The sequence below is a fragment of the Populus euphratica genome, unplaced genomic scaffold, assembly GCF_000495115.2.
Source record: "Populus euphratica unplaced genomic scaffold, PopEup_1.0 scaffold50.1, whole genome shotgun sequence".
NCBI classification, from domain to species: Eukaryota; Viridiplantae; Streptophyta; class Magnoliopsida; order Malpighiales; family Salicaceae; genus Populus; species Populus euphratica.
In genome coordinates, this window is record NW_011499870.1 from 434,257 (window position 1) to 448,023 (window position 13,767).

The window sequence follows — 13,767 nt, forward strand, 5'->3', positions numbered from 1 at the left end:
CTTTCCCTCACTTTCCCAGCGATCGAACAATCTAAAACATAATAAGAAAAGAACTTATCCTACGAAGACTATAAAAGTCAAACATTTTGCTTCATCTTCATTCCTTTCACACCAAGTTTGACATCAATTCTTCACTTTCTCGACAATTTAAAGCAAACCCATTTCACAATAAAAAACATTAAAAGCAATATGCATAGACAGATTATAATTAATAAAAATAAAATGAAAAGTTTAAGTGAAAAGGAGCTTACTTTTCTAACTCCTGTTTCTCTTGCAAGACTTTGAGACAAGTTAAGTTCACTGGGCTCTGTGTCTTGTTAGAAACTAGAAAGAGAGATCGACTGTGGATTTCAAGGCTAATTAAATCAAACGGTCAGTAATCAGGGACAGAGAAGCACATGGTGATTTAATTAATTTATTTTTTTGCTTGGGATTTGTTCAATGAGTTGCAGTGATCCCTTCTCTGGTGACGTTGTTAAGAAAATTGAAGCATATTCACTCATTTCTCGCAATCAAATATTTGTTTTGGAATTATTTCCCCCCCCCTTAAAAGTGGATGAAGTCAAGTCACCAATGACTTGAAGCCATGGAGAGGAGAGAGGTCTTTCTTTTCGACATCACAAATATGGCCTTTTTTTTATTACTACCAAATTAAAACTTTAAAATTAGAAAATAAAAAAATAAAAAAACAATGTTATAGTAATTTTTTTTTCTTAAAAATCTTTGAAGGACTGAAAATAATAATCTCTTTGGGTTTTTTTTTTGTTTGTGAGTTTCTATTATTCCAGAAAAATTGTTGCAATCAATCTAGGTTATATAAATTATTATAAATAAGTCAAAATCTATGTTCTTGTTATTTTATGCTCTTTTCTTTTCTTTTCTTTTTAAATAAAATTATTATTTGATGCTTTGATGTTGGAAATGACTTAATTTTTCTTTGATCCTTGTTTATCTTAACTTATCTTCAAGTTAACTCCTAGAATGTTTATGTTACCCCTCCAAGGTATATATTCCTAGCTCTGGTGCTTCTTGGGGGAGAACAACAGGAATTTTTTGTTTTTTTTTTTTTTTTTTAAATCTATGTTGACTTGATCAACTTGACCGCATCAACCGAGTTTTATCTTCGTTAAAAACGTAAACATAACATGGAGCTTGCTCTATATCATTTCTCATGTCAAACCGCTGAGCCCAGCCTGATATAACTGCAAAAGAGCAATAACATAATCACACAGAAAAATAACAGATCAATGAGTATCATGGCAAAAAAATTCTCCAATCTTATTGCTAAGCCAGCAATTAACCTCCAAAAGGAAAATACACAATGTCCCTGACATTTATCAAAGAAACTAAAATTTTGAATCTGATATTCAAACAACAATTGCATAAACTTAATGAGAAAAAAAAAAAACAATGGCAATATGTTACACCAAGCTAAATTGAGAGAGCAGCCATTGATATTCTAAGAAAAAAGATAATTGACCTAATCAATCATAAAGTTATCAATCTTAATGATTATCCAAACAAACTGCTTATGTGATAAGTTGGCATTTGACTCCTAAAAATCATCCATCCTCAGAAACACAGGAAATGAGAGGTCAAATCATGAATGACTTCATTCGCTGCTGGTGTCATCTGAATGTTGCTCCTCAATTTCTCTAATGCTCTTGACAACATCATCAACTTTTTTAGAGACATGTTCTGTGTGTTTTTCCAAATCTTGTAGAATCATATTTAACTGTTCTTCATATACAGCACACCGTCGTTTACATTTTTGTCTCTCATTATACAACTCGAGTGATAGTTCACGGATTCTTTTATCCTTCTCATCCTACAAAAAAATAAAAAGAATGAATATTAAGGAAATCACAATAACTTCATGACAATTGATTGAGAGCATGAAATAGAAAGGAAACTGTGAACAATGGAGGTACCATATTTACAGCACTCAATCTAGATTATATGGTCAATATTCTCTGCTTATGGCTACGGCAATGTTCATAAGGCATCTAGCGGGAAAGTTGAGCTTCCCGGCTCCTTCCCTATAGTGCAGTGACTGACTACGGCCAACTTAATTACTTGGGGGAAAGTCAAGTTTATGGTAGTAAATAGGTACAAATTATTCAGATCCATATCAAGTAGACCATTAACAAGACATTAGTGTAGTGCATATAGGAACTAGTGGTTCAAGCTCGGCAGGATCTGGTTTAACATTCCCAGCCATTATTGTCTAGTGATAATCCCACAACGCTAATTAAAAAGAAGGATCAGCCCATCCAGTGAATTAACGTTTGAACTTTTAGATGCCATTTTCAACCTCAAACATACCTCACTGATTAATTGCTTCCCAGATCCTCGCCATGGAACTTTACTGGGACTCATTAGTTTATGAGTGTGCTCCTTGACAAATTTGGTGACAACCCACTTTCCTCCTTTCAAGGCTAACCTTATCATTGCTCCACAGCCCTCCCGAGTGATTGGTGGTGGGGGAAGAATTCTGTCTTTCCTATGTACATACTTTTTGGCCCGAAATCCTTCTTTGGAACAAACAAAATCTTGACCAATAACCTGATTGTTAACCCGAGAGCGTCGGTTATGGTGTATTCGTACAGTAAAACCAGTGCATCTGCCATAGGAAATGTAAAATTCTCTGGCCTCATCTCTTGAGTTGAATTCCATACCCACACATGGTTCTAAACCTTCAGCGTTTACAGCTAGTTCAATACATTGCACAGATGTTTTGTCATCTTCATCTACACAGAAATCCAAGTTATTTTGAAGCTCATCTTCTATCCTTCCACATTCATAGGCTTCACCTTGCAAATCCAGGTCACTTTCATTGGAATCAAACCCATGAACAGATTGTTTATCCATTATATACTCCTACAGAAAAAACTTCAAAATTAGTTTCACTCCAACAAGGAAAAGAGAAGGAAAAGTAGGATCATAATTAAAAAACAGATCCGATAAAAAACTCACTGAAGATAGGAAATCAAGTCAAAATAAGAATTTGAAATACAGCCCCAAGAAAATCCAAATAGAGACATGTTCCTCTTAACAATTAAGTCTTTTTTACTGTAAAAGAAGCTTCAGAATTCAACAACATCAACAACAACAACAAAAAAATGGAGCCCCTTGTAACATTATTTGCCCCAGAATGGCCTTGTGTCAATGACTTCAAGAATGTGGTTTGACAAAAAAAACTACATATAACATTTACCAAATCACCTTATAACATCAACATCTTTATCTTTCAAGAAGTATTAAGCAATATAACCTTCATTCTTTCTTTCTAATGAATATAACAGATAGAGGCAATCATGTTAGACAGCCAACAATACCACATATCATACAGCCAGGAAAGTATATTTTTTCATTTAATTTTTCCAAGACTAATATGAACAGCATTAGCAGTGATAAAATAATCAAATTCAAACAAAATTAGACTAAGAGATCACAAAGAAATGATAATGATATGCACTGAAGGGAAGGAAACAAAAGAGTGAAAAAGACAAAATTTTGATGAACTCACCGGTGAAATGAAGCGTTACATAGCAATAGAAGCCTTTTGGGATTGGAAATAGAAGTGGAAGCCCTAGATTTGAAGACTGGATTCCGGTAAAGTAAAGGGTTTTAGTTGGTTTTTAGAGTTTTTGATTTGAAAGCGAGGAGAGATGTTGCTGGCTGGCTGAGATGAAAGTGAAGTGAAGTTGGTGGGACAAAGCACCAAGAAAAAGGGCTGATGTGTGGAATGTCCGTGTGTGTTTTTTTAGGCAAAGCCCAGTCGGCTAAGATATCATAGGCAGCAAGACTTTACTTGTAATACCCAACTCGAGCAACAACCTGGCTCAAGACCTGGATTGTCGATTACGGAGTTTAACCTGGATTAATCCAGGTATTTTTTAAAGATAACTCGAAAATAAGGTTGTTTTGAAGAGGAAAAAAAACTCAGTTTTTCCATCAACTTAGCCCTAGTCAGCAAGTCATCGGTTAACCATACGTTTTATAACCGGGAGTTAAACCTTCCATGTACAATTGGTGCATTTAAGGAAAAGTTTGAAACCAAGCTAATTATCCCAAGCTGACTCTCAGGGGTTTGGTTAATTCTGCTTCCCCTATCAGCCTGCTCCTACTAAGTTCTGCATTTTAAAGGGGAGGACTTGACTTCAATTTGAAACCAAATGATTTGAAACTTCTTGGTGAAGCATATTGAAAATGTATGGACCGTTAATAGGTTAATTTGTTCTGGATTTCATATGACAAGATTCTTAGCATATTTGGATTTTAAAATTTCTTCCCGTTTTCCACTGACCAAAAATTAACAGTGTCAGGTGTTATACAGTTCTGACTAGGTAAAATACTTGGTTAAATCTCCATGGAGAGAAACATTTGCTTAAATTCTCCAGCTCATATATCATAATCAGATTCATATCTTGGACCCAAGATAGATGATTGCAATGGAAACTCATGGTCCAAAGTTGAATTTTGACTTCTGGATCAGTGATCTGCATATAATTTATACACGGTTCCCCTAAATCATTCAAAGCTGTTACAAATTTGTCATGTTTGAGCTTGTAATCTCAATACAGCAGTTCCTAAAACCAGCCTTTCTTTACGAATCCTATCGAACCTTGCAGTTGTTAACTTATATTTCGGTTACAAAGTTCAGATGGGATGGAGCATCTGGCACGTAGCAACAGTTATCTTTGTGAATGTAAAGTTCTAAAATGAGTTTATCCATTTGTATCTTGTCCAGCAAAACCAGAATTAGTTGACTACAGATGCTAACATAAAATCTTCAGCTACACTCTTAGTCAGAATCTGGTTCTTCTGGCTCTTCAGACTCAAGTTCTTTCACTTTGTTAGCCACAACTTCAGCCTTAAGTGATAAACGTTGTGTGTGCTCCTCGATATATGTTAAAACCATCAGTAGCTGCTTTTGATAAGCAGCAGATTTCTTTTTCTCACGATGCAGCTCGGTGGATAGCTCTCGGATTTTGAGATCTTTCTCATCCTGCAACAAGAGAACAGTTATTTCATGTCATGCAAATACAAGCTTTTGGAAGAGATGACAGGAACAGTTAAATTAATGAAGATCTAAAATTGAAATGCGCGTGATAACAACCATACCACACAAAACTAATCCTGAAACATACCTCACTAAATGCAATCCTGTGTGAGCGGCGAGGTGGTATTTTACTAGGATTAAGATCATGATTGTGTTCTTTTATGAAACCATAAATAACCCATTTTCCTCCATCCTTTGCAGCTATCCTCAACATTGCATTGCATCCCTCCCTTGTGATTGGCCGCGATTGAAAAACTCTGTTTTCTCCCTTTGGACTCTTTCCTCCACGAAAGCCTTCTTTTGAGCAAACAAACTCTCGACCAATTATTGAGTTATCTTTAAGTGACCTACGTGTACGATTGTTACGAATGGTAAAGCCCATTCGCCTGCCATACAACTCATAAAATTCCCTAGCATCCTCTGCTGATTCAAACTCCATTCCGATAAATGGTTCAAACGGCTCCAAATTTACTGGAAAATCTTGAATAGATTGCTGAATTATGTTATCATTTCCATCAAGATTACCAGCTAATTCATCATCTGCTGTTTCTTGGTTATCAAAAGTTTCAGCCAGCCAACATCTATAATTTCTGTTAGAATTAAATTGTTCACCAGAGGTGCTTGCCATCATGAACCTGTCATAAATTTAGATGTCAAAACCCAAAAGCATTGAAGAAGCGAAAGCAGGTATTGTACTAAATGTTTTTTCTGCACCCCAAGTCTAGATTTCCCCCATAGTTTCAAGTGCAAAACAATGCCTGACCATGACGATCATGCAAGGCACACTCGCATGGCATATTTCTCTGCTCAGACCACTCCAGTCAATAATTAAGTGGATTAGACCTTGGTGATTTCAGTTGGATCTATATGTATACAGGTCTCCATTGAGACACAGCCATCTACTACTATTCTAAGGACAAAAAGAAGAAGGCATCATCATCAAATTTCCCATTCAGGCAAGAAACAAGAAGATTACAGCACATGGAGACCACGAGAAGGTGCCTCAACAGTGTCAGGATAGCGAAAGAGAAGTATATAGACTAGGAAGCCAATGAAGAAAACAAGTATTGTTGAAACAGAAAACAAGCAATGCTCAGCTCCATTTCAAAGAAATCTTGACCAAATCTTGGTTGATGAACTAGGGTCTACAGAATCTTGACCAGGGTCCTAAATTTTAAGCTCATGGGGTTTCATAGTTTCATATATTCAATTCAATTTGATTAACAACATGGCATTCTCATTTACCAGGTTTAGATCACCAAAAGAAACAAATTTCATTCCATTAGCAAAATCCTCGCAGTCAAAGAAGCACCATTTCAAAGATAAGAATTTGAAAAGCATTTCAGCTTCTTCCACTTCCTCAATCCATCTCCAGCAGTTCAACACAATAAAGAAACAAAAAAAAGGAAGACAAGAAACAAAACCCATCAAGAAATTTCAAAAAGATTACATCTTTAGCGTGTCATTGTATGTGTAGTTATCAAGTGTATGTCAGAGAGAGAGAGAGAGTGTGGAAAACACTAACCTTTGGTTTTATCAAAGAATCCCAACCCAAAACTCTCCAACCTTTGGTTGTATTTCAGACAACTTTCTCAGCTCATTTTCTCTTCCCTCTCTTATCTGGAAGCCAGTCAACAGTTTCAAGCTGTGTTGAAAGAAGCATGGCACAGAAGGAAATAGAGAGGAAAGTTCAGTTTCAGGAAACGACATGCAGTCTAGTTGTCAGCTGCTGGTTGGAAAGTGGGAACTCTTGTTTTCCAATACTATCAAATGCATGTGACATGTCGTCTTTTGGAAGAACTAGTCTTTGGTCCCCTTGCAGCAACGGAAATGTTGCTCTCTGTAATTTTGTTTTGTTGCGGTATTTATATTTTCTTTGTAAGAAAATATTTATTTTTTGGTAGATAATATTTTATTTGTTTGCATATCCATTTTAATATTGGCTCACTTACTTTTCTATAGATATCATCTCTTTAGATCATATTTATGGTATAAAATTTAATATCAAACTCATTTTGAGGCTAAAATTATGGATTAATAGGTTAACTTAAATCTATTTTAAAATAATATTATTTTAATTTTTTTTAAAAAATAAAATAACATTAATTTGAATAAAATTAAAATAATTCTGTTTTAATAAAAAATTTCTTAGAGTTAACCTAGTTGGATTTAACTTGAGTCAATCTACTAAATTATTAAAATTTAATGGAGTTATTTTTTAAAAAAATTTAAAAAAAATCTAACTCAACTAACCTCTAAATTGGTGAATTATTAAATTGATATGCTAAAATAGATAAAATTTAATAACTATATCTTTAATACTTGAGCTTTTATGAAAAAGCTTTTACTACTCAAAGTCATTTTCATTGTTAAAAAAAAAAACTCTATCAATTCATTTTATTTTGTAATATTATTTAATAATAAATTTTAATTTATATAAGACTTTAAATTAATATATTTTTGTAAAATGTTGTAAAAAAAAGCCTCTATCTTGTTATATGATTAAAGGAATAACACAAAAAGTGTGTAGCAAAGAACAAGGAAATTAATGAAACAAAATCAATTCAAGAAAGTATTAACTATATTTAATATAGAAAATCCTTTGCTAGTAAAAATAACAAAAGAGCTTAGTGCATTATACTTTAGTTAATGAAGATATAAAAACTAATTTTGCTATTATTAAAAATAAAATAAAATGACGGTGATGAATCTCTTTCAAATAGAATAAAGAAGTTTATTTTGGATAGTTGTGTTGGTTACAAGTATGTGATTGTGTTAATTTTTTTTTCTATTTTTATTGTTTCAATTCCTTATTATTTTATCTTCACCATGTTTTTGAGCTAATCATGATTAATATCAGAAGATTGGTGTTTTTTTTTTTTTTTTAGCAAATTAGATATGAAATACCAAAAAAACAAAAGTAAAGTATAAAAATCCACTTAATTTTGCACAATTCCATTGAATAATAATATAGTAGTAATCAATCCATATTTTTAATCTATTAATTTCCTCCAATGACTCAATTATTATCTACTAAAAATATAATAAAGGTAATACCATGGAAGAAGGGAAAGGATATTAGATAATACATTAAAGATATAAACATAAATTCATGCAATACTCACAATAAACAAATGCTATCAACTCCTCACGAGAATTTTGTGATGGTTAGGCAATTGGCATTTTCACAAGAATTGTCTGAATTAATTGTTCCAAAAGTAAAAACATCCTTAAACCCAATCTCAACGTTTTCTTGGTACTCTTTCAAGTCCTTGATTGTTGCGTTCACAATTGGTGTGGGACTGCAAGGGAGCCAAGGGTATCCATGGTTGCAAGTAAAGCTAGCTGTAATCTAAGGTAATATCTGCTACTTGATCAACGCAGCCAAATATTATACATGAAATATCATTAGTTTACTTACAAAACTGAGATTAGGTCAAGCGGATGATTACAAGGCCTCGAAATAATTTGCAACAGGATTATACAAATGGAAGGAATTTTGATGAAACTTCACCTACTAACAAGAGTTGAAATTTGTACAAGATTTACAACGTAATGCCAGGTCCTATGAGTAACCTAGGAGCAGCTTCTGGTTTCAGATTCAACTTCTCTAATGTTTTGAACAACACCTTCGAGTGTTCTTAACATGCACATAGTGTGCTCCTCAATGTAAGTCACAAATGTTTGCAACTGTTCTCGGCATGCTGCTAACTGTCGGTTCGTATGATGCAACTGGGAGGATAGCTCTCGAATTCTCTCATCCTTTTCATCATGACAAGATAACAAAAATTGGTTTAGAACTTAGATAGTAACAACTACCAGCAATACCAATACAATCCACGAACAGCTATTGCTGATAAGACAATGTGTATAAGAATAAATGAGAGGTATATAGGAATTTATAGAATAAATGAGAGGTATATTGGACTTTATAGCTTAGCATTACTCTGATACACAATGTATCAGCACTTTGATGTTAAGAAGCATGTTGTTGCAATAAATAGGCATGGAAGTGCAAACTTTTCTACTTTTCTATGGTATGCATATCTTGAGACTACTTGCCAGTTTGCTGCCTCTGCTATCTCCTTTATGCAGTTATTACAGTTTTCAGCTTATAGGTTTTCATCTCGTGATGTTAAACATAAATTGTAACTGGTGACATTGACTTGCAGTGGAGATTGAGACCCTCGTGGAAGATCAAAATTGTGACAACAGAAAGTATTGTGGGAGGCGAAACTGGTGTTTGTGAAGTCAACACAAGCCAAGAACCATATGAAGGTATGGTATTTGAATCGGAAAATGCTGCCGGAGTTTTCTATGATGAATATGCTAAACGGGAAAGATTTCTTGCACGTATTGTATCATCCCGTAAGTCTGAGCATGATGGAACAGCTATATCTCGCCGACTTGCTTGTAATAAAGAAGGGTTTAATCTCAGCAGCCAAAAGACAGGGCAAGTTAAAATTAGAAAAAGATAAGGCAAACGGGAGCTCTGTATGGCAATGATATTGGTGAAGAGAGAAAAGCTAGAGAAATGGGTGGTGACAAAGTTCATGAGGGAGGGGCTCCTCCGCAACTAGGTTCGAGCCTTACCATGCACGCCTGTCATCCCCGTGGTGTCTTACCTGCTCACTGAGTTTGCAGGATGTTCAGTGGGTCGTGGGGATTAGTCGTGGTGCGCGTAAGCTGACCCGGACACCCCCACATAAATCAAAAAAAAAAAAGAAAAGAAGAAGGTCGAACAACAACAGTAAGTTCCTTCAATTTGTTTAATGCAGAGTCGTCTGTGTTTCTTGCATACCTTGTGATGCACACACCCTCACTACCCTTGTACATATTTGTACTTGTGGTGCATCGAATTGGCCAATAGAAATCGGCAGTGGTTGTCCTTAAACCTTGAACCGCTGCCGAATAAACGCTATACATATTCTAAAGATTGGCGTGGTTATTGATTCTAAAATTGCTTTAAAGAGCTATGTTCATTTAGCTGACATCAAACCATGAATAAATCAGAGGGTTTCATGTTTTGACCCCTTTTAAAAAAATTTCAATATTCATAATCACCAAAAACAAATTGTTTAGGCATACAAACGTTAACCACGAGCATTCTAAATCTTCATGGAAGCATATTTGATACTCAATTCCAGTTACAAATAAGCAGGAACTTGGAGGTGGGGTGGGGATTCCAATAAAGTCCCAACCACCCTTTAGAACATCCTGGGCTATGCTCATGCAGCCTAGAATTCTAGCCATTTAGGCGAATCATGCACAGTGTGCCACCAAATCACCGCATGCATAATTCACTCGCACACATGGCTAGGACCCAAGACAGCACTAAGTTAAATCCTATACTGAATTGGCGATTTTAATTACGCCAAATCTAACATTTGTATTTGACTTACAAAACTTTCAGTTTGCACCAAAAAATGGCACCTGACTTCACAATCTCATCTCCCTGTATCTTTCATATTATGACAACAAACGAAACCCTGAACATGGCCTAAAAGATCAACCAAAGGGCTACTTCCCATATCGATATAAGCTACTGGTAAATTACTGTATGTTAAATGCACTAGAGAACAAAACAATAGAAACTTGCATCTTCACGACTGGGTTCACAGTAAATATAGAATAAATTATCAATGACAGCACAAAGATCACAACTTTAAGTTCAATTCACACAGAAAGACCAAAAAAACACAAATTTAATCTCTAGTTTAACAGGCTTAGCACTTAAATGGAGCTCGACAGATATAAAGTTCTAAACAGAAGAGAAAAGGGCTTTCTTTGCTCAATTTTCCCAGGGACCAAACAAAAAAGTGTAAAGAGATAATGCTTGTTTGTTTCCAGAAAAGTTGCTTTTTTTTATAAAATGAATTTTTAAAAAGTAAATTATTTTTTGATATTTGATAATATTATAAAAAATGAACTGGAAAATACTTTTTTGTATTTGGTTATATTATGGAAAATAAACTGAAAAATAACTTATTAATGTTTTATTTTTTTAATTTTATTAAAATAATAAGAAAAAAAATTTACAAATTAAAAGGTTGAATGAGAATGAAATTGAAAAAAAAATATAATTTCATAAATTATCTCAAATAAAATAAATAATAATCAAAATAATAGAGATCAAATCTAAAAAAAATAAAAGATGAAGAAATTAAAATAATAATAATTAACATTTCATAAATTATTTCAAATAAAATAAGTAACAATCAAAAGAATGAGGATCAAATTTGATAGATAAAAAATTTCAATAAAAAAATAATAAGAAAAAAAAATAACAATTAAAAAAATGAGACCAAAGTTAATATAAAAATTAAATTTTAAAAATTAAAATTAAAAAATAAATATTCAAAACAATATATATATATATATAGCAATTAAAAGTTTGAGGATCAAATTTGATATAATCAGTAAATAATATGATATTTCTAAATTTTTCATTATTTCTGAAAAGTATTTTCCTTCCAAATTTTTCAGGAAAACACTTTCTTAAAAATAAAATCAATTTTTTTAACTGAAAAATATTTTTTGTTAACTAACCTTTTTTAATAATAAATAAATATAAAAAATAATTTCCTAAAAAATAAATTCAATAAACAAACCTACCATAGATTTCTTGATTTTTAAGCTGGGTTTTTGTTGTTGTTACTGTGTGCTGCTTTGCTTGTTAGGAAGATATAATAATAATAATAATTTAAGTTTTATTTTTTAAGAATGTCTTATTTTTTTGTTTTCCCGAAATAAAATAAAAAGAAAAGGAATGACATGTCAAATAAATTTATGTTGTCTGGTGGCATCAAAACACTTAGTTTCACAATCATCTCTCACTAGACTCGGATCCATCTTATCCCTACTCTCCAAAACCCAAAAATACCTCTCAAAACTCTTCAAAATTACCTTCTAATGCCCTCTCTTAATTCTGGATCTCTCTGATCTTTGCTGCATCAAGTAAGTTATAATCTTCCTCTATCTGTGTCTGTTTTAATTTACTCTTAATTCATTCAATCATACAAAAAGTTTGGATTTTTTATGGCAAGTTATGGTTCACTTTTATTGCTTAATGCTATAAAGCTGCCTTCTATTTTATTTTTTTTCATTTTGTTAGTGGGTTATGATTTGAGAAGAGGAAGTTTGAATTTTGTGGCTTCTCGATGTGGTTTTGATATATGGTCTGATTGGCTTCTGAGAAATGAGAGGAAAGTGAAAGACAGGGAAAACAAGAGGAAATGAAGCAGTTGTTGTCAATGTTGTTTGTTGTTTTGTTTACTGTTGAATTATGTTCTTGACATGAAAAGTTGGGTTTTGTTTGGTGGAAAGTTTAGTTTTTTCTTAACTTGGTTTTAGCTGCTACAGAGAAGAGTGAGCTATGCCATTTTTGGTCTGTTCTCGTCAACTTTTGAGCTTAATTTTAATAGATGAACAAATGTTTAAAAGGCAATGGTGAATGGTGTTGTTGTGTGGCAGTGGATATAGATGAGGGAATTGATATAGTAGAGAGCTCTGTTGGAAAAGAAATGGTTGAGAATGTTGGAAAAGATACGGTTGTAGAACCACATAAGGGCATGGAGTTTGAGTCAGAAGATGCTTCGAAGGTGTTCTATGATGAATATGCCCGGCAGATAGGGTTTGTAATGCGAGTAATGTCTTGTCGTCATTCTGAAAGAGATGGGAGGATTCTTGCCAGGCGACTTGGGTGTAATAAGGAGGGTTATTGCATAAGCATTCGAGGGAAATCTGGAAATGTTCGAAATTCACGCATGAGTGCTAGAGAAGGATGCAAGGCAATGGTTCATTTTAAGTTTGAAAAGTCTGGAAAATGGGTGGTAACGAAATTTGTAAAGGACCATAATCATCCACCATAGTAGCTCCACGTGAAGCACGTCAAGCAATGGTGAGTTTTCACTGTCATTAAATCATGACTTGCTGCTTCCTTGCTTTACCATCTATATACGTCTTTGACACGTGATTCTGTAGCCTTATTCTCTCTGCAAATTAAAATAAGCTCTTTAGGAAAATATTTAAATCCTTGAAGAAAACTTTTGCCTTTTCTATTCTTTATTTGGCCCTCATCACATGCTATTCAAGAAACCAGACTAATGAATGAACTGGGACGTAGTCAATATGATCTTGGGAGGAAGATTTCTCATGCATTGAGGAGTGCAAGGATAATTTCTGCATATCAGACGTGATCTGGATTGTGTTTTTATCATACTTTGTAGGATGCAAAAGACAAGAACATTCAAGAACTAACCGCTGAATTGAGAAATAAGAAGCGGTTATGTGCTACATACCAAGAACAGATAACTGCATTTATAAAAATCGTTGAAGATCACAGTGAGAAGCTATCCAAGAAATTTAAAAATGTAGTAGAAAATCCAAAAGAATTTGAGCCTATCAAGCAGGAGCTTATGCAGCATAGATATTTTGATATATTTTTAAATAAAAAATATTTTAAAAAACAATTACAGCCATATTTTAAAATATATTTTTAAACAGCCAAACTATTAATTCTTCAACTTGTACAAACATTTTCACTGCTGTTTTCTCAGTTTTGACTTCATCAAATTAAAGCAGAAACTGGCGTAGCAATTGCAAATGTAGCTATAGGATATTGTTCTATTTCCAATTTGTAATCCATTTGAGTTCAGGTTGTATTGTTCTAGTTCTAATTTGTAATCCATGTGATTTCAGGT

The 13,767-nt window shown here is 33.5% G+C and overlaps 4 protein-coding genes across 6 annotated transcripts in view; 1 reads left to right on the forward strand and 3 right to left on the reverse strand.

Annotated features, from left to right (window-relative positions):
- The window catches only part of LOC105127031 (protein FAR1-RELATED SEQUENCE 5-like), a 3,454-nt gene extending 2,891 nt beyond the window's left edge, over nt 1-563 (reverse strand). For both annotated transcript variants that reach the window (XM_011028125.1, XM_011028124.1), the window contains exon 1: nt 252-563. The gene's annotated coding sequence lies outside the window, so the exon portion shown is untranslated. The remainder of the gene's footprint in view (nt 1-251) is intronic.
- Nucleotides 564-1,252: 689 nt separating this feature from the next.
- On the reverse strand, nt 1,253-3,772 carry LOC105127032 (protein FAR1-RELATED SEQUENCE 5-like). 2 transcript variants are annotated; one of them, XM_011028127.1, is made up of 3 exons: nt 3,549-3,772; nt 2,326-2,880; nt 1,253-1,828 (listed from the first exon to the last, which is right to left on the reverse strand). In XM_011028127.1, the coding sequence occupies exons 2-3, from the start codon at nt 2,869-2,871 to the stop codon at nt 1,613-1,615; spliced, it is 762 nt and encodes a 253-aa protein (XP_011026429.1). In that variant the 5' UTR covers nt 2,872-2,880; nt 3,549-3,772; the 3' UTR covers nt 1,253-1,612. The 2 variants fall into 2 exon arrangements, with proteins under 2 accessions (XP_011026429.1, XP_011026428.1); XM_011028126.1 differs by having other exon boundaries at nt 3,530-3,770.
- A 695-nt stretch (nt 3,773-4,467) lies between these two features.
- On the reverse strand, nt 4,468-6,812 carry LOC105127033 (protein FAR1-RELATED SEQUENCE 5-like). Its single transcript, XM_011028129.1, has 3 exons — nt 6,591-6,812; nt 5,154-5,700; nt 4,468-5,011 (listed from the first exon to the last, which is right to left on the reverse strand). The coding sequence occupies exons 2-3, from the start codon at nt 5,694-5,696 to the stop codon at nt 4,808-4,810; spliced, it is 747 nt and encodes a 248-aa protein (XP_011026431.1). The 5' UTR covers nt 5,697-5,700; nt 6,591-6,812; the 3' UTR covers nt 4,468-4,807.
- A 5,282-nt stretch (nt 6,813-12,094) lies between these two features.
- On the forward strand, nt 12,095-13,366 carry LOC105127034 (protein FAR1-RELATED SEQUENCE 5-like). The gene has a single exon (XM_011028130.1). It carries the CDS (start codon nt 12,490-12,492, stop codon nt 12,934-12,936), a length of 447 nt encoding a protein of 148 aa, XP_011026432.1. The 5' UTR covers nt 12,095-12,489; the 3' UTR covers nt 12,937-13,366.
- The last annotated feature ends 401 nt before the right edge of the window (nt 13,367-13,767 follow it).

Coding starts and splice junctions, on each gene's coding strand:
- LOC105127032 (XM_011028127.1), bottom strand. CDS start 2,871: ATGGATAAACAATCTGTTCATGGGTTTGATTCCAATGAAAGTGACCTG. Junction 1,829..2,325: donor GGAAGCAATTAATCAGTGAG/GTATGTTTGAGG, acceptor ATTTTTTTGTAG/GATGAGAAGGATAAAAGAAT.
- LOC105127033 (XM_011028129.1), bottom strand. CDS start 5,696: ATGATGGCAAGCACCTCTGGTGAACAATTTAATTCTAACAGAAATTAT. Junction 5,012..5,153: donor ACAGGATTGCATTTAGTGAG/GTATGTTTCAGG, acceptor CTCTTGTTGCAG/GATGAGAAAGATCTCAAAAT.
- LOC105127034 (XM_011028130.1), top strand. CDS start 12,490: ATGAACAAATGTTTAAAAGGCAATGGTGAATGGTGTTGTTGTGTGGCA.